The 20,567-nt window shown below is 47.7% G+C and overlaps 2 protein-coding genes and 1 long non-coding RNA gene across 6 annotated transcripts in view; 1 reads left to right on the forward strand and 2 right to left on the reverse strand.

Moving 5' to 3' along the window:
* LOC144824355 (uncharacterized) overlaps positions 1 to 20,567 on the reverse strand; it is a 141,659-nt gene that overhangs the window by 79,107 nt on the left and 41,985 nt on the right. The window lies entirely within an intron of this gene.
* Positions 1,435 to 4,215, reverse strand: LOC144824064 (uncharacterized). The gene is made up of 5 exons (XR_013608879.1): positions 3,505 to 4,215; positions 2,899 to 3,014; positions 2,713 to 2,812; positions 2,549 to 2,627; positions 1,435 to 2,140 (listed from the first exon to the last, which is right to left on the reverse strand). It is a non-coding gene; the product is annotated as an uncharacterized LOC144824064 (long non-coding RNA).
* The window catches only part of LOC144824062 (protein FAM169B-like), a 373,480-nt gene continuing 364,773 nt past the window's right edge, over positions 11,861 to 20,567 (forward strand). For 2 of the 4 annotated variants that reach the window (XM_078683135.1, XM_078683138.1), the window contains exon 1: positions 12,575 to 12,705. In XM_078683135.1, coding sequence (XP_078539261.1) covers positions 12,693 to 12,705 — 13 coding nt within the window. In that variant the 5' untranslated portion in view covers positions 12,575 to 12,692. Of the gene's footprint in view, positions 12,393 to 12,574; positions 12,706 to 20,567 lie in introns of those variants that run through there. The other 2 variants (XM_078683137.1, XM_078683140.1) reach the window with 2 other exon arrangements.

Here is a 20,567-nt window from a genome sequence, read left to right on the forward strand (position 1 = left end):
GGTATCTGTGCCATCACTTCTCCCCACACAGGCATTTCATCTGCCGGGGGCTTGCAGCCTTTTATTCTCGCCGCAACATGCAGGTTGCTCTGAACCGTTGTCACTTGATCAGGCAACAACAGACTTCTTTGCGCTGTGGGCCGTCCACTTGCCGGCCTCGTTCACCATGACGCAGGGGGTGGCCATCATGCAGGACACGGCAGAGAAGGTCCATTACCCTCTCACCTGGGGATGGGGTTCTCTCTCGCTGTGCCAGTCAGCAGCATGCAGGCACCTCAGACACGGTGCAGGTGTCAACACGTACACTGCTTCTCCGCTTCACCTGCTGTATGCGGATCTACCACAGGGCTCACATCATGCCTTGCAGGATATTGGACACTGCACCGGGTCCACTAATGCCTTGCAGGGGTTGTGGCAGGCAGGATACAGCAAGGCATGGAGGCGGGATGACTTTCTCTTTCCTCACAGGTGGCTACTATGCTGGCAGCAGGTGCGGGGTGCCTTAGGCACATGCTCTACTTCTCCCACGGCCAACTGGAAGACTGCTGCCATCGTAAGGGGGGGTGGTGTCAACCCACTCATCCCCATTGTAAAGTAGTGGGCTCTAGGCCCACATACTTGGAAATGATGGACACTGTAGTATGAGTACTGGTAATTGGCCCAAGGCATGTGCGCCTGGCCCCTTTTATTTGCAGGGTCACCTGACCCGTGACGTCTTTGATGTATGGGTGTAGAGTGTATGTACAGCACACTATTGAAACACTAGACCCTATCCAGCGGGACTGTACAGGCATGTTCTGATTGGGTGCCTGAGGATAATGTCACGATTGGCTTATTGGGAAATATAGTTTTTCGTTTCATAGTTTAAATGTAATTTGCTGTTGTAAAAAATAAAAATAAACAGAGAAGAAAATCTGAAGCCTCGAGTCCAGACAAAGAATAAGTTTCGAGCTCTGTGTGGCGTGTTCATTATGCATGCTACCTGGGTGAGGAGCATAGTGCCAATATTGGCAACACTCCCCATCCCTCCCACAGCAATAGTTCAGAGAAATAATCAGACACAACACATTTTTAGTGGAGAAAATTGCTGCAGGTTTATTTGCATAACAAATATGCCAACATGGTGGGTTATCTTCTGGGCGATCCCAGGGCAGGCAGCCCCTCGCCACTTGCCCAACTGATGAGCCAATCTACCCGGTGGCCCTCCCACCGGCGGACCGCCAGTCCACCCCTTACGCCCCTCCCAGCTCAGGGGGGAGGGGGGTCAGAGAGTTGCAGGCAACCCCCGGTTGCTCAGGTCCACAACCGTCCGAAGGACTAACAGGGCGCCGTCGCTCCTCCAGGGTCCAACGTGAGGACCTCCCTGGGGATTTTGGCTTTCGCACACTTACTGTGCTCCTGCAGAGGGTACCCTTACTGTACCTTTCAGCCTCTGGAAGCCCCGTAACTCCGCCACAGCACTGGGTGTGGCCACCTTCACCCCAGGGCCCCCCACCACTATAGACCTAGTTACCTACAGCCGGTTGATTCAAAGACCTCCCTCAGATCAAGCAAGGAGAGGTCCTTTCCCACTCTGTATCAAAGAAAGGAGAGTAACCCTTCTGTGTCAAGGGAACAGGGTATATAGTAACAAACAAGTAAAGAAAGTTCCCTTGAGTTCCTATGCCTTAAATCTTATAAAGTTAGCGATCTTGAGATATATCCCTTACCTAGATCTACCTACAAATTAAGTAACATACATGCATTCTATTCTTTCAAGCCTAAATGGAACCACAAAAAGGCACTTACAGTCTAAGGTCATATATACTACGTAGCCGATGTATTTTGTATTATAACACACTTCTTTATTATATATAAAAAAACAATTCCCTATATCATTAGACAATTTCAATTAAAAACACACACATATAGATGTATTCCTTTAGCGAGTTTTTCATGTGTATATCAATATACTATTATTCACTTTTATACATTATTGTTGTTGAAACACTCTCAAAGAAAATACAGGTTCTTCATTAAAAAAACATACATTTGCATTTCATAGTACAATCAAATGAAAATAAAACTAAAACCAAGTCGACGCGTTTCGGTGGATCTTTGCTGTGCGCACCACCTTCCTCAGGACCATTTAAAAACAGTTCTGTAAAGACAGTTAATTAAAAAACAAAGTCATACTTTGTCCTCGGCATACGTTTACAAAGTTATCAATGTATACATTTATCGGACCATTTATCACCTTGGTGTACCTGACTTACATTTTATAATGGTTCATACTTTAGATGGTATTCTATCGCTTAAGACTATTGCTTGTCGATATAGAGCTAATCTTTTGTATAAAACAAACTAATATCTTACATTTTAGCAATCTTATATCTTATGTTGGTCCTATTCACATCATGCTTGGGCCTTTCCCTGTGCTCATTTCATGTTCCAATTATCATACATCCATCCCTGCATTCATAGACACTGTTGCCCATTTCCGCTAACTCATGGGGTGTCCCTATTATTCCTAAAGCTAACCTTGTGCACTACTCGGGTGTCAACCCACCTTCTTAGCTGCCTTTAATCAATTCAATCATCAGCCACGATGTCTATTCAGGCACTGGTTCCTGATAGTTCATTGATTCCTGTGTTGGTTACAAATAGATGCATTATTATTTGTTAATCTCTTCATCTATTCACAATCACTACGCTTATGCGTTAGATACTTACTAAAACTATGGAGAATCTCAGTTAGGCGTTATTTACTATGTTGACTAGTGTTCTCAATCCGCGTTGTCGGCGTGTTTTTTCTAAATATGCATAAAGGCACCTATTTGTAAAAAATACGTTTTTTTAGGGTGCTATTTAGATATTCATTTTATCCTTCTATTTGAGTATAACGTTATCATGCCTTACCAGAGTTCAATTAATTTCTAGTTTGGTATCTCCTGATGATTAAAGGATTATTGCATTTCCTTTCTTGTAGGTTTTCGCCGGGGGGCTTCTTCAATTGTCCCACTTCCACCGTGTACCTGCATTAAGCAGAATATTTACTTTAGAGACATACTACAATGCCTGTCAGTGCGTTTAATCGTAAAGTATCCTGACGGTGTTCACTGTCCTCCTATGGGGTCAGTATCGGGTTCTATATTCTAGGGTTACACCCTCTCCTCTATTTTTCTGGAGCAGTTGTTTATTATCCTCCTATGGGGTCGATGTTGGGTTCTATTTAGCATGGGGTTACACCCTCCCCTCTATTTTTCTGGAGCAGTTATTTAAAATTACCCAATTATATCTCCTCCTCATTTATTCTGCATTGAAACTCACATTTAAAGGGAGAAAGGCAATTCAGCTTCCTTATTATTAATCCAATTACCCAATGCTATATATACTTAGCGTCTGAAGGAACATTAAAAACGTATAGCTTTTTTACAAAACTATATAGTCGCAATTACCCATTACTTCTGAGTATCAAAGTTTCTATACGTCAAGTAAAAGGCCCTGAGCGCAATCTGTTCTTACCTGGTGCCTCCTCATTTGTGTCTTTCGCGGTTCCTGTTTGAAGAACCCGTTGTTCCGCTTCCTGTTTTTGAAGCGATCGGGTAGGTCACGTGGTTTATACTCATTATCCACGTGGTATACCGAATAAAACCTGTCAGCCATCTTGGAGTGGTGTAAATATAACGCTACCGTTCATTCTGTGCGAAGAGAAGCACTTATCCACTCTGGACAGCTGTGCTGACCAGCAACCAAAAGCCCCTATCAGTTCTGCCGCTCTACAGGCCTGTGAACTTGTATCCCCTGTCTGGCTTCTGGCCTCCTAACCCTTACTTGGACATGCCTGCGCTATAACCCCACATATAAAAGGCCTGCCAGCCGGCTGACCACCACAATGCCGATCCTAATGTTAGCTGACAATCTCCCAATGACACTTCGCTTAACTGAAGCGACTGGTAACATGCAATCTTTTTTGATCAGGGGACATGGAGTAAACATATTGTATTGTATGTATTGTATTGAGCTTTTATATAGCGCAACTGTCACCCTACGGGTATCCTGGCGCTCAGACTTGGAACAATCATCCTACACGCAACCAAGCAACCGTAGGGGCAGTGGTAAAGGTCAGTTATAGGGAAGAGCCAAGTTTTCAGGCTCTTTCTGAATTCCGTCAGCGAGTTGGCCTCTCTAATGTTCGGTGGCAGTCCATTCCATAGTTGGGCGGCCACCACGCTAAAGGCCCTCCCCCCCATCCTGGAGCGCCTGAATCAAGTAGTCGTCAACAGGCCTGTACTAGAAGATCGTAGCTGCCTTTTTGGATTATACCATGTAAATTTCTCACGTAACGAAATAGGACCCAAATTATGCGCAGCTCTAAATACAATGCAGAGTGATTTAAACTGCACCCTTTCCCTGATGGGCAGCCAGTGAAGTTCTCTCAAGGCCAACTCTGTTGAAGACCTACGTTGTTTATTCAGCACCATCTTTGCCGCCATAGACTGGACTCTCTGCAACCCCTGAAAGATGTATTGCGGCGCTCCCAAATACAGGGAGTTGCCGTAGTCCAGCCTACTCAGCACTATATTCCTCACTACCAAGGCACGCATATCTTCAGGGAGTAGTGGAAGGATCTGGCGTAGCATACGCAACAGGGATAGACACACCCCCACAGTCTTATTAGCCTGTGATTCCATTTGGAGATTGCTGTCCACCCAGACTCCCAGGTTTCACACCGTTTTAGCTGGAGTAAGAGGTTCCTCATCAGGTGTAAGTCTGAACTCCGGGAGTAACTGTTGGGACAGTCTGGCCGTGGGGCAGTAAACCACCTCCGTCTTCCCACCATTAAATTGTAGGGAATTACTCCAGAGCCATCCAGCCGTCTGCCGCATACACTCCTGGAAGAGGTCCATTGACACTGCTTGTCTCCCTTCAAGGGAGAACACCAGTTGAGTGTCCTCGGCATAGTTGACCAAGTCAATGCCGAAGGATTTAATTATAAGAAACAGAGGCCGAAGGTAGATGTTGAACAGGACAGGGCTAATCGCAGAGCCCTGCGGTACCCCATATTGCACTAAAGACTTACTAGAGGTGAAAGGTGCCAAATTCACTATCTGCTGTCTTCCTGATAGGTAAGATCTCAGCCATTTCAAAGCCTGACCAGACACCCCTATACTCTCCAGCCTTTCCAGCAGTATTACATGGCTCACCGTATCGAATGCGGCCGACATATCGAGTAACACCAGGATGGTGTCACTCCCACTGTCGGCTCGCATCCGCAGATTGTCCAGTACGGTCGCCAAGGCGGTCTCTGTGCCGTGACCTGGACGGAATCCAAATTGGTCCTTGTCCAGCAAAAGGTTATCCTCCAGATAGCAAGAGAGGCTTTTGCTGACTACTTTCTCCAGGATTTTGATTGGATAGGGCAAGAGAGAAATAGGTCTGAAATTTGCAGATATATTGGGGTCCAATGATGTTTTTTTTAACAGGGGCGTAACTATTGCTAACTTCCATACTTCTGGAACAACTCCCACTTCCAGAGATTGATTGCAGATCTGTTGTAGCCAGGGGAACGTTCCATGGCCTACAGTTTTCCAGATTTTATGTGGAAGAGGATCAAGTGGGGAGCCAGAGGACACACTGTTAGCCAAAATTTCAAAGGAGTCAGTAGTGAAAGCAGGAAAGATGTCCAGAGAGGTATTTGCCCGGACCACTTCCACCGGTCCCCGAACAGAGGTATCCGAATCGCTGCTGTTATTAGGGTCAAGGTCTCCAACAATTTTCGCACTTTTATCTTTAAAATGAGCAGCAATCTCCTCGCAAAGTTCTTGCGAGGCGGCTACCTTCTTGCTTGTGCCTAACGGGCATGAGAGTTCCTTGACAATTTGAAACAGAACCTTTGTACTGTTGGGGGCTTGTAGAATAGAGTTAGCATAGAAGTTAGATTTAGACAAGGCAATAGCCTTTTTATAATTGGCTAATACCAACTTCAAAGCCATCTTATCTGATGCAGAGTAGGTCTTCCTCCATTTCCTCTCTGCTTTTTTACAGGTCGAGCGTAGTGATCTTAGTTCTTCGCTATCCCAGGGGGCTGAAGTTTTCTTTCTATTTTTTATGCTCTTTAACGGAATTATGGGGTCTAAACAGTCAGTTATATAGCTACAAAAGGCTTCGTAATTCTTCTCTACCGTAATGGAAGGGGAGAAAAGATCTATATTAGTAAAAGGCTGTAGATTGTCCCTGTTCAGTTTAGTCCACTCTCTGCCCCTTCTGTACGTAACAGAACAGGTATTATCACTCCTAAGGTTGGGGGACTTACTCCTAAAGTGGATCAGATAATGATCAGTCCAGGCTTGAGGCAATACCTCTATCACCTCTGTTTCTGTTTCCTGAGCGAACAGAAGAACCAGCATATGCCCCCCTAAATGAGTGGGTTGCTGAACCAGTTGGTGTAGGCTAAGGTTCCGACAGGAGCTTACCAGATCTCGTAGATAGCTGCCCAGACTGCCATTATCCCATAGGTTAAAATCACCCATTATAACCATTCTAGAGTGGGTTAGACTCAGATTGGTGATTGTATCTAAGAGTGCAGGGAAGTGTGTGTCCTGTCCCGGGGGTCTGTAGCAGATCATTCCAGAGAGCAGCCTACCTTTTGCCTCTTGCACAGAAAAACCCAGGATTTCTATTCCTTTAACTTCATCTATCTCTAGCGGCGCAAAATTCCAATCCTCTTTAAAAATGACCCCTACCCCTCCTCCCCTCCCAAGTAGCCTGGGTTTATGAAAGACTTTATATCCCTCTGGACATGCAAACCCCATTTCCACAGAGGAATCAGGGCTAGTCCAAGTCTCCGTCAGAAAGAGGGCATCTAGATTCATGTCTTCAATCAAGCAGCAAACTTCAAGATGATGCTTGACTAGGGATCTACAGTTAATCATCCCACAATTCAGATGGTTTTTTGCCTGACCTATTTCTGAGTATGAGTAATGTCCCTGATCCTCTCAACTATGACTGCAAACTGTGCTCTGGAGTTGTACGTATTAGTGCTCCATCCCCTCCATTTCAGCACTATCAAGGCAAATCGCACCCTCCTGGGAATGGCTCACTCACGCCCCCTGCTCACAGAAAGGCCTATTTATGTGTAGCCCATAACCTTGCATTTATTCCCGACAGTATACCAGGGTTCTGCTGAAACTTAGCACAGCTTGACTGCTGAGTGCGCATTGCACCTTCACAGATATGATTTTTCCCAGTCCGTTTCTGGCCGCCAAGCTGATGACCTTGCCAGACCCAAACCTGGGCGAACTAAAAGAAGCTTTACTGCTACCCATGTGCGCAGCTGCTGTGGCTAATGATGGTCCCATATAGAACCTGTAAACTAGATGCTGTACTATATCATTATTGGGCCCATGCATCGCTTTATTTATGTTTGTAGCTAACCTATTCATAGATGGCAAAACGAGAGGCTGTAAATTTGAAGTCAACTGAGATGATTGTTAGATAGACCCGACAGGGAGTGACCTGTGAAATGAGGTAGGGACCACCCCACCATGCCCCGCATGTGAATCGGTCTGGGTTTACTCCGCCAAGAACCCTCCTAAGCCCTTTGAGCTCACCATAAACCCCTGCAGTGGCCAGGCGGCAGGCACCCAGCGGTAACTTTCAGTCCTAATTTTCACCAACTCCTTGGCGCCTAGCGGCACCCCCTGCTGCGGGAGTCATTGTTGCAACCCCTACTCGCCCTTCTTGACCCGTAATGATTGACACCGCTGACGGTGTATGGTTACCTCTCATCGGGGTCGGTGTGACGTTTAACATGTGCCTTGAATGTACAATATATGTGGTGTTGTGCCGGAGTAGGGGAATCAGAACCTAATAGTAACTGTGCATAGGGCACGTGTTAATAATCTAAACTGTGAATCTTGATTATGCACGACATGAACTAGGATTCAACTGTGACATCTGGCATACGCATGGTGCAGCACCAGTTGGCCCCACAACAACTATACAAACCCAGGAGCAAGCCTGTGCTGGTAACCCCAGGACCGCATGTGCATTTGCACACCGTATCCTCTTGTGTGCTTGAAAACTGTGTCACTTCCTGAGAACTCGCACCTCTTGTGTAACTGCCCCATGTAAACTCATGTGTACTGCACAGTGTCAGCTCATGTGTAACTGCTCACAGTGTCGCCTCAAGTGTAACTGCCGTGTCTCCTCATGGTCGCTGCGCCCAGCATGCGCCCCTATGTAACTGCCAGGCTGGCTGTAATCTTCATTAAAGACTCCAAGATTCACTCATCTTTTGGAACTCTTTTCACTTCTGTCATTTTGATGTTATTGAAATTGCTTGTAAATTGTCACTGAACAATCTTGTTTACTCATAATAGAGTGCTTCGGCAATCCATGTACTAGTTAGTAGTAGTTCTCTACTCAAAGGAGTGGTTGGGGTTTGTCCACTCGCCGATTAGCACCTAGGAGACTTATATTATCTAACTGTATGCGTATGAACTGGCAGTGCACCCACCTATAACTGATACAAAACCCCCCTTTTCCCTAGTCTTTGGATAGAGTTGAGACGTCTTGAGAAGGGAACATCAGACAAAACCTTCCCTTGAAACACCAATAATATGCAGACTATCGACTACACACCGCCTAATGCACATACCATATGAGCGTTATTAAAAATAGCAGAAAAGCAGCGACACGTGTAGAGACTGAACCCAATGAAGAAATATACAGTAACTAAGAAAACATTGATGCGGTAATGGCTCTTAACCATGTCCAGGGGACCAGTTCCGAACCAACAGACTGCTGATCGAACAAATTCCCAGCTGTGTTACCAGTGGCGAAGATTAAGCGATATGCAATGACCGCATCAGCTAAACCTACACAGGTAAATATGACGTAAAACATTCAGCACTGCGTTTCGCCATAAAACACGAACTGCGAATACCCGCGGCCGAGACACTAATCAACAGACTCGCTGCATGATGTAACTGTTGTGTTTCCACGTACCATAGAGGATCCGGTTCAACTAATGAGGGCAGAGGATCTGGGATCAAAACCCAAGACAAAGCTGCCAAAGTATAGATTGCTGTGTGTGACCGTTTCATAATTCAGTGTAATTAGTGAAAATTAACGAACTATGAGTGACACTTATTCGCCAGCGTAATCAAACCAAGAAGACGATGAGGACATAACTATCCAAAATTGCCACAGATCAAGCAACAAAAACCCATAGTTGATCGTACCCTGCTGCAAAGCACAAGGGACGGTAGGACCCTTGGTGCTATAAATTTGCAGTTTTGGAAGAACAGAAACAGACGCACTGTGTAGCTCACCCCAGACCCAGATGAGCCTGTGGTGATTTGTAAGAGTAGGTTCGGTTTACAGAAATCAAAGATATAAGCAACATTCTTAACTGACTGTGGAAAGTGAAAGCCGCTTATAACGAATTCCTTCTAAATACCCCTTAACACCAAATTAATGAAGCTGCACCTGTGCCTGGAAAATTATCTTCACAACAGACACAAACTCCTTCCCTCAATTGTGCCAGTATCGCGGCACATCGTAAAACTAGGGCAAAGATTCCCTACGCCTCTGCAATACTTATCTCCTTAATCCGAATGAGAGCTGATTCTGTGTGGCACCCAGGGAAGGCAGGGCGCCCAATTTCCCCTGCAGGTGGAAGCTGACACTCGATCCTCACATACAGCAGCGTTACATCGGCTGAGAAGACTTCTTCAAATTGCTCTGCCTTCCCAGGGATATGAGGGGCAGGGCACCAAGCACCGGCCCGCCGTGAAATTGTGGTGTTACTTAGACTATAAAACGCGAAGCCATATACCATGCTCAAGTTGCCGTCAAGCGCCGTGTATGATTCCCTGTAAGTTCACCTCACGTGCGGGGCGGCCCCTACTGCGAACGAGCCCCTCCGGTAAATTGACGTTAACATATGGACAAAATGGGTACTGGTCATTCAACATACCGAAGGATTATAGGTAACAAAAAGTTGATTGCAGAAATTCTGCACCTAAGACATAATAACCAATAGCTTCAGTTCCACCTTCCACCGGTAGCCACATCAACCGGCCCGCCTCCCACAAGGAGGCAATCGGTCCAAACTTAGGCCCCTCTTGGCCCACATACACGTGCTGAAGACTACTGAGGCTAGAGTGCTCCTCCCCAAGTCCTTCCCCATAGCGCATGGCGAGGCACAATCCCCCGGAGCCAGGAGCCAATGGCCACGTTGGCGCTGCCCAGGTACTAAAGGGAAACAACACTACATGACCCCCACAAAGTGCGAACTCCCGCAAACCCATGTGCCTAGTCAACGACCGGAGGCTTATGGACACACACCCAAAACAAGTTAATAATGAGCAAATCACACCTCCGTTCGACCTCAGTGGCTACGATACAGCCACCGTGCATGGCTATATACATGTCGCCATAGCGGGGTCTCCGTCGCACTGAAGCTGCAACCGCCCCAGAGCAGTTAGCCTTCTACCCGTCACTAACACGGAAGGTGCAAAAGTAACAAACTTCTCCAGAGTGGGAATAGAAGCGCACCCAAGTGAAAAGAAGAGCACATTAGGGCCTGCCGTAGCGTCATGGTGCAAAATTGGTTGCGCCTCCTCCCCCAGTGATGATGAGAGCCGAGACAACAGCCGCTGCGCCTACTGGCGGACCTTGCCTGCCCCCGCAAAAGAAAAGGGTCAGAGCTGACCCTATCGGGAATCAAACATGAAACTGACCATTAAACCAGATGTCAGCAGAAAGCTTATGTACACTGAGCTATCCGCCGAGTAGTAATAGAGCAGTATCCTGCTTGGATGGATAAATACCAGCCGCAATGCATTGACGGCCATTGCGGGCCCCGGACGGGCATTGCCGGCCGCAGTGCAGAGCGGGCTGCTATAAGGGGTGCAAAAGGAGGTTGGAGGCACTCAAGACTGAGTGCTCCAGGTTCGGAGGGAAGTACAGCCTCCACCGAACATTCGCGGCGCAAATGGTACCTCACGAAAACCACAAACCCAGTGTTGGTTATTGTGGCCCGTGCTGCCCCTAATGTCCCTCAAACAATTCCTCACCAGCACCGGCGTGCCCCAAAACGTTTGGGGCAGGAAAAATTGCCACAAATAGCGCTGCCTTCAACACAGGCGCTCTAAACCTCCACGCTCGTTTTGCACCCACCGGACACTGAGAGCGCTGCAGTATGGCCCCGACTAACTGCGAAAATTCCGACCTTGTTCCGGGCAAACGGCACGACATTGTTTCTACCCAAAAGAAAAGTGGGGCGATGCCCGGAGGCCTAATGTAATTGACCCAGCGACCCGTGAGGCTCAAAAGCTTTCTACGGACCCATGACATCCGTCCCCCATGTAGGCCGCCAGCCCTCAACACCTTGGGGCCCGCTGGAAATCACTCCCCCTTCCATTAAGCGGCAGCCCGGTTGAAAGAAATATCACCGCGAGGGCATAGCTGACGAACCATATATCTACAATGTGAGGAGATAACCCGTCAGAATGTACGGAGGAGAGGGCACCACACAATACCACTCCAGGCCGCGGGCCCTTTGCTCATGCTGCTTCCTCTGCCACACAAACACAACCCCAGACCAACAGGCTCGCGGGCATCCCCGGCCCCAACCCCTGCCCAGCACGACCAGACACCCACACAGAGCCACAAACAGAAAGGGAGAGACCTATGGTTACAGTGCCCACACACTCATCGGAACAACCCCAAGATACAACGGCGTCATGTAGACGAACCAAACAGCATCAGGGCAGCAAGAGAAAGAGGGAGCTCAGAGGGCGGGAGAGGTATAAGTACCTGTCACCCCTCCCTCTCCTGCCCGGAAGTGACGTTGGCCTAGGGGAACCTCGAGGATCGAAAACACTGGGAGGCTGACTCGTCATGTGCCATCCTGTGGCACTAAGTGGGGCCGCCCTCCGAGGAGGGCCCCCTGCGTGGGCCCGGGGCAGCCCTGCAGAGGAGGACGCAAAACCTCCCTGTCCCATTCGATCAGTACCGAGGTTTTCACTTCCGTGTTAATTTTACGTTTAATTTTTTGTTTGTTCGTTCACACTCTGTCTGACTCTTCTCGGCGTTATAAAATGCATCGGCAAATCAGGGGTTATTTAAGAATCTCAGGGACGACAACACCTACTGCACAACAACTGAACTACAGAAAGAGAAACTGAAACCGTTCTGCTCATTAGCGAGACCTCAGCGTGGTGGCGGTCCAATAAGGGAAGCGATGGGTGGGGTTGTAGTTGCTCTCATTTCCCAGTAGAACCAATAGGTGGCGGCAGCAGACTGTCATTAAACCCCTGCCTGCGCAGTTCCCAAGGGGAAAAAGAAAACCGACTCAAAGACGGAAGTGCGACATTCGTGCTTTGAAGGGCGCATTCAGGGTGAGTCAGTAATTCAGCCCTGTCAAAAGCACTGCAGTAGCAGTTTACGTGTTACCAGCTTGTCTTGCATTGTGATATCTCACTAGAAGTGTGCGTTGAGGAAAGGAAATAGCATAACTTGGGGCTGGTTTACAAGCCCCTTGCGCCGCCGTACGTCACTTTTTCCCATATTAAAAGCGACGCACCGGCGTCGCAAGGGGCTTGTTAATAAGCCCCCTTCTTTTCATGAATACACATTTGTTGGAGTGTTGTGTGTGCGCTCTCTGACGCTGTATACATGCTTTGTGAGGCTTACTCTGCATGTGTAATGCAGGTAAAAAAAACTCGAGATAAAATGCCGGTAGTATTTTTGGAAGAGGCAGTAAGATTATCAAAATTTATCATTTGACAAATGGGTTGACGCTCAGCGGGTAAATGTTTTGTTGGGTACGCGTGCAAACGGGAACCAGATTCAGTGTAACTGGGCAATCGTTGCAATTAAAACGCCAAATTTCGTGCCATGACACAGGTAGAACCATACTTTAAATGAAGACCACCGTGCCAGGTCAGAATCGTTTCCCTTTAAGGTCATATTTAAAATGAATACATTTGACAACCTAGGATGGAAATAAGGGTGTGATCATAACATGAGATCAAAAAATATCAGGAGATAATGCGAAATTGGGGGTGCTGCAAGCAGGCAAAGGAAACAAGTAGACTGGGTGCGCTTTGAGACGTTTATCTAAACTTCAATACGTAAACAGTTTATAAAGAATGCCCAGTGTAATTTCGCACACATAGATCGATGCCTCTGGAATGTGCTATACATTGGACTTTTTTTTTTAACTTTGGAATCTGCAATACATTGTAGTTGTACTTAAACGGTAGTCTGGTTAATGATTGTTATGCCATATTTGGCAGATATGCCACCACCTTTCCCTGCACCTCTGCAATTGCACGTTTCACATAGACCTCCTTTCTATCGCAAATTGAGTTTTCAGAGGCACATTCTCAAATGAATGCCGGGGATACATTGCGGCTCTGTATGCTGAACTGCACAAGCTTCAAATACATAGCTGCCAAGGTTTCAGATTGCCATGTGTGACATTTTCATAATTTCAGTGTAATTATGAGTGACATTCTACAAAAATGAGTGACACTTTCTCACGGTCAAAAATCAAGCAATGAAGACATGGGTAAAAACATCAGAAATTAAACCCTCATTTTGTGATCCGACTATATATAGGTATAGCATGAAGTTCGGACATGCAACAGGGTACATTGATACAGTTATCATATCAGTGATTCTAAAATGTTTTCTGAATAATCTATTTATGATTATAACTGTGCTAAAGGGCACTCTTTTGTGTAATATACAATAAGAACCTTAAGATGGCCCTGCAACTTGGCTTAAGGAGTAGCCTCCAACTAACTTAAAAAAATAAAGACACAAAAATCAGAATATTAGCTGACTTACTAAAAGTACTTATTGTAATACTGCTATTTATTTAGGAGGATCGACAACCTGATGTCAGTGAAAAATTCAAAGTATGCAAATCAATTAACAAATAGATGATGCAGAATAGAGGGCTACAGGATTTCTACTTTGACACACAAAAATACTAGAAACTCTAGGTAACGTTGTGTAACTGAAAATGAAAAAGCGGCTATTTAACAACTAACTGAAGGAAATATTATACATGATCTATTCAAGGGTTCCTGTTTCCAATGTACTTCAAGCACAGACTTTGAAAGTCTATATAAAATTAACACTCTGAGGCTGGGGTGGAAGCATAGGTGCGACAAGACAAACCCACATTTGTAATGCGAAAAAAACATCTACGACCACTGTGGTTGCAGACAGACACCGCCTTTCCCACCCTCAGGCTCTAACCTACATCCCATTCTTTCCATCTCACGGGGTCACTTCAGCTACTGAGGTGATCTCAGTGACGGTGCTAGAGAATGCAGTACTGCCAACGGACTCGGCTATAGCAAGGGGTCACATGCAGCGTCAATGAGCGTGGAAGCAAGCTCTGGCCCTTCAGCAGAATCAAGATACACAGAAACAAACAAGTTGCGCGCGTGCAGTTCGGTTCAAGAATCATTAAAGGAAGCAAACAGGGACGACTGACGCTCCTCCTGTGGTCCGAAGGAATCTAATTATTGCCAATTGTTTTGTTTATTTTTAGAAATGGAATCGCTGTAACTTAAGGCTAGGGCAGTACTATCTCTGCACTCATCCTGGCCTGGCCCGATACCTCCTTGCCACGGTGCTAATTTATCTTACTAGCTGGGGAAGAATGAACGGTCGAGTGAGCCCATCACTATTTCAGCCTGACTTGTAGTTCGCACACAGATGTTATTAGCAGGTGCCTAAACGACTAAGCTATCCAGTTTAGAACGTTCTTCAGAGAACAGTGATTGCACTCTGAATCCAGCACATGTTGACAAGTAAATTCACATTCTTCTGTAAGTCTCTAAAACTTGTTAGCCAATCTGCGTAATTCTGAAACGCAATCTAGCAGCCCCAAGATTGGCAAAACTCGGGCCCTATGAGATAACAAAGAACACAAATTTGTAAAAAATACCTTGGATGCTTACGTGTTGCTGCTGAACTCGGGTCCTACCGCCAACTCTAGAAGAGGTGATCTTTAAAAGTCAAGTGCTGTTGCAGGAGGGTGCACAATGCTGTAGCACGCAGTTAGTTGCTGGGAGGTGCCTCAGAGACGGACTCAAATTTAGAAGTCATGTTCAGGAGTCTCCTTGTGCAAGGGACTAAAGTGAAACGAAAGACCTGGGCAACGACGTGATTCACGTATGACGTCAGGACATTCATCGTTCCTCTGCAACCAAATCACCAAAAAACCTCGGGGTGGCGGGGTGGGGCTATATCCCTCAGACATAACCTGCAAATCCTGACCTACTCGACCCCCTAGTGCGATACATGACGCGGCCGGCCTGGGCAGAGTATTTCTCCTCAGCAGAGCTGTGATAATGAATCGCGCAAGAAATCACTGTCCACACCTCTTTAGGAGCAAGAAAGGCCACTTTATTTTAAGACAGGTGCATCATAAATTTCATGAACACATTCATTATTTATTTATTTACCATAAATTCAACTCTACAGTAAGCCTACAAAAACCTAACTCCCAAAAACCCGAAACTAACTCTTTCCTACTACCCCTAGTACTACCCAACGAGCTACCCTTCAGGATGGCCAACCCGCTCCAGGCTGCCCACCCCACTAGCAAAACCCGCCTCCTAAAAGAACAAAGACACCTGTCCTAACAGTGGCAAACCTAAAACCAAAGCAGCACCTAGAGCACCGCAAAATAAAAAACCCCCCCAAAATAAAAAAAAATAAAAAAGGGGGAGGGTGGGTGGGGCAAAAACAAAAACCTCCCTTCCCTTGCCTCCCGCCACGCAGTTCCCAACCGCCAGCCTGACTCCCTTTTATCTACTCCCCTAATCAGTCCCCACCTGTTACCCTGACTCTCGCGCGAACGCACCCAGGGAGAGACCCGCTCGCGCCTGGCTCTCCCTGGGTCCCCCCTCGCGCAAGAAATCACTGTCCACACCTCTTTAGGAGCAAGAAAGGCCACTTTATTTTAAGACAGGTGCATCATAAATTTCATGAACACATTCATTATTTATTTATTTACCATAAATTCAACTCTACAGTAAGCCTACAAAAACCTAACTCCCAAAAACCCGAAACTAACTCTTTCCTACTACCCCTAGTACTACCCAACGAGCTACCCTTCAGGATGGCCAACCCGCTCCAGGCTGCCCACCCCACTAGCAAAACCCGCCACCCAGGAAAACCTTTAGCGTTTTCCTGCCCCACCTAAAAATGGAAAGGAAGGAGCACACCACAACTGCACCTGAAGAACTTTGCTAATCAAATCCCTGAGCTCCAGAAGGTAAAAGGAAATGCCCAATGAAGACAGATGTACACCGTCCTCACAGAATAAATGCTGTTCTGAGACTTTTAAATGGTAATGATCCAAACTGTAGATACCTAAATGGTGACAAAAAAGTCGCATTGTTCTATTAACTTTCCGTCGAGCCTTTTCCAGGGCGGAATGGCTCCGCGCCCCACGCCATTGCAAACGAGGCACAAACTCAGTCCATATCAGCATGGTGCTCACCCATGTGGTCTTGATGACTTCCAGGTCTTGTTTCATTAATTTCAACAAAGTCAAACCGGAGAGTGAAACTAAGTCATTTTCGCCTAGATGCAGCACCAGGAGATCCGGAGGGCCCCCAAAACACTGTGAAACCAAAGCAGCCAAGGCGGGAAAAAGACCACCCCAGCGCATGCCCCCCGTTCCATGCCAGGAGACTTCATGCGTCAGGCTGTTTAAACCAAGTGATCTCCCACAAAGCTGACTTGCAGCGGCTAAAGCTGCCCGTTTAACAAAAGAGTGCCCCAGGATCCACACCCTCCTTTTGGATCCGGCGACTGAGGGCCAAGGACCTAGGAGAAAAAGAAATGTTAGACAAGCAAAAATGGACTATTTTCTCACATATTTTTCACAACACTTGGAGCGCCAACGTCCAATGCGACGAATTTGTGACCAATCCCACCCCAACCTAGCGGCCTCCGTCGCCGCCCCAATCCTGAATGAATGGGTACCAAATTGAGCAGGATCCCTCCCCAGGCGCAACAAAACCTTGCGTAATACAGCCAACAATTGAGGCGCAACTATAGGGCTACCATCAGCATGACAAAAAATGGTCCCCTGGGAAAAATTTGGGGAGGACACAAAAACTTCCCATTCCCCAACCGGGCAACATGCAGAGACCCCACTCCTGCCCAGGAACACCCACTTACCCCTCCCCATCTGATCGGTTTTGGACATCCGCAGCCACAGCCGCACTCTGTCATGTTCCAACACCATCTCACTGCTGGTCATACTCACCCTACCCCGCAAACCCAACAACTCTGAGGCCCGAAATGCCCCAAAGAATAACCAGACAAAACACAAACGAAATTTGGAACACTCAAAAGCATCATGGCAACACACCTCTAATTCCGGTAAAAGCAACTGGAGCAAATCAAAAGTCACCGGCTGCCGGAGCTGCTGACCACCAGCCCGAAGCCTAGTCAAACCTTTCAACACTTTACGAACCAACACCCCCCCAACAGGATCCCTCCCCCACCAAAGCTGCCCATAAAAAGAAACCCCAGCCAACTTGCCAGAAATGGTTGTGGGAGAGAGGCCCTTGTCCGCTAAATGTAACACAAACTGCAAGAGGAATTGTTCATCGGATAACCCGGCCCTGATCGGCCCCGCCAGATCCTCACCAAACTGCAGAAACTCATGCCAGGCCTTCACATAACCCCGCCTTGTGGAGTCAGCCACTGAATTTTCGACCAAATGGTGTACCCTCAATCCCCCAGGTCCCATACGTACTTTGGGATCGCCGTTGGTTCCAGGTCCGCCCCAGGAGCCAATTTGCGGAATTCGGACCACTGAAAGCGAGACAAAGAGTCAGCGATGCAATTAGAAGTTCCAGGAACATGCCGAGCTTTAAAGACAATATTTAACTGTAGACACCGCAGCATGAATGCGCGCATGAGCCTCAAAACACGCAAGTCACGAGCCTTTTGGTGATTAACAAGGTGGACTACTGCCATATTGTCCACATGGAACAAGACGGAGCGATTCTGAAACTCCTCCCCCCAGAGATACAAAGCAACCAGCAGCGGGAAGAGCTCCAGAAACGCTATGCTGCGACCCTGTTCCTTCCAGTGCACTGGCCAGCCGGCCGCGCACCAACGACCTTCCCAAAATACACCGAATCCGTGAGCTCCCGCCGCATCCGTGAACAACTGCACTTGCCACACCATGTCCTCATCCGCAAAAAACAAGGACACGCCATTAAAATCTTGCAGGAAACGGAGCCAGACAGTCAAATCGGCACGTACAGCGGTTGTAATGCGCACCCGATGATGGGGAAGGCTGGCGCCGGACATTGAAAGACCCAGACGTCTACAGAACGTCCTGCCCGCCCGAACAACCCGGCAAGCAAAATTGAGGTACCCCAAAAGCTTCTGGACGGTCCGCAAAACTACTTTCCGCTCCCCCAACACCAGTCGGATGAACGCCGACATTTCCTGCACTTTTGCCGCAGGCAATCTCGCCATCATAGACATGGTATCAATTTCAATCCCTAAGAAAGTCAGGGATGTACAGGGACCTTCGGTCTTATCCGGCGCCAAAGGAACGCCCAATTCCTCAGCCAGAGCCTGAAAGATTGCCAAAGCCGACTGACACTGCCTAGAGCGACCCTCACCAATGAAAAGAAAGTCATCAAGGTAATGGCAGACCAGGACGTGGTCACTGACAAAAGTGAAGCGCCACTGCAGAAATGTACTGAATGTCTCAAAGAGGGAGCATGACACTGAACAGCCCATGGGCAACACCTTATCAACGTAGAAACTACCATCAAAATGCATGCCCAGAAGACTGAAATCCCAAGGATGAATGGGCAAGAGCCGGAAAGCCGACTGAATGTCACTCTTCGCCAGCAAAGCCCCAACACCAGCCGTGCGAACGAGCCGCAAGGCATCATCCACTGAAGCATAAGTGACAGTTGAGTCAACTGGATCAATAAAATCGTTAATGGATGCACCCTCGGGCCATGACAGGTGATGGATAAGGCGAAACTCCCCCACCGCCTTTTTAGGTACCACGCCCAGAGGCGAGATGATCAAGTCAGGGAGAGGGCAATTCAGGAAAGGACCAGCAATCCGACCCGCTGCAAGCTCGGCATCTAGCTTCTTCCGCACAACATGAGGACTCTCCTTCGCAGACTTCAGATTGTCAGACCACCTACCCACCCTGGGACCCTGATACCCAATCCGGAACCCAATTCTGAAACCCCAAGACAAAATCTTAGCAGCCTCAAAATCAGGATAATCCACCAACCAGAGATCCAGAACATCCTGCTTAATAGGAGTAGGAGCCCTTATAAACAGCGTGCTGAGGTTGTCCCCTGCCCCCTGAACCCCTTCCTTGATCACCAAAGCGCTGTCCGGGAAAACACTGGGTGAGCGCATGACGTCCCCCACACTGCGAACACTCATGTTTATATCTGCAAGCTGGTCGGTTACAGGAACCCCTGTTAAAATGCCAGCACGTGCCAGAGGAGGATGATTGACCTCTGCCCCACACCCCCGCCCCAGAAAGAGCGGGGCGAGCTGGAAAGGGCCGATAATACACTGGTTGCCCGCTAGCCGTGTGGGTCGTAGCGGGCGGGTGAGCCGATGCCATCCACTGTAGCCATAATTCTGAATCAACCTCACCCCATGAACGCTCAGGAAAAACACTCATACGTGCCCTAAACTCCTCATCATACGACAACCAGGCAAAGCCTCCAAAATAGCTGTGAGCTTTGCGGATGACATCGGCATATTTAAACATGTCTATCGCCTTACCCGGATGACGTTGGCAATAAACGCTGGCATAGATAAGAAAGGCCGAAGTCCAGTTCTCTATCGACTTCGGGACACGAGGCCTCCGAGCCAATTCTAATTCCTCCTCCTTCGACCCTTCCTTAGCTTGGACATCTCTATGTAGAAGCCGAAACACATCCACAAATTCACCAGACCATATGTGATTCTTTGTTTTCTCGGACAAATGGGACCCCAAAGGCATCCCCACCCCAGAATAAGGCAGTTTTTTAGGTAGGATACTATCCTCCGTAACAGGTGTGGTAGCAGCCCCCCCAGTCCCCGCTGTAGAAACTTCCCTTGAAGATCGCACACTAGAAACATTCGAAATCACCGGCCGCTCAAGCCTCGGTGCCAGAGCGACTCGCTCACCAACAACCCCATCACCCGTACCAATTGATCTTGTACTCTTAACAGGGAGACTCTCCCTTGGTTGCCACACGGCCCACCACCCATCCTTACCTCTTGGCAACTGCTCAGACTGTGGTTGAACAGCCACACGATCCCCTTGAGAAGGTCCAGACCTCACTGCCCCTCGCACTTCTGCATGGTCCGCACGAGACTCCTGCAAAACACGAGAAACAGGGGGTTGCCCCAACCCGCCCCTCTGGGCCCGTGCTGCCAAAAGCCCAACATCTTTATCTCTCAATTCCCCTTCTTCCAAATCATCATCATGAAAATTCCCATAGAAAGCTTCGTCAGAAAATGCAACTTGCGTACTGCCACTTGGC

This window comes from Lissotriton helveticus, chromosome 3_1, assembly GCF_964261635.1.
Source record: "Lissotriton helveticus chromosome 3_1, aLisHel1.1, whole genome shotgun sequence".
NCBI classification, from domain to species: domain Eukaryota; kingdom Metazoa; phylum Chordata; class Amphibia; order Caudata; family Salamandridae; genus Lissotriton; species Lissotriton helveticus.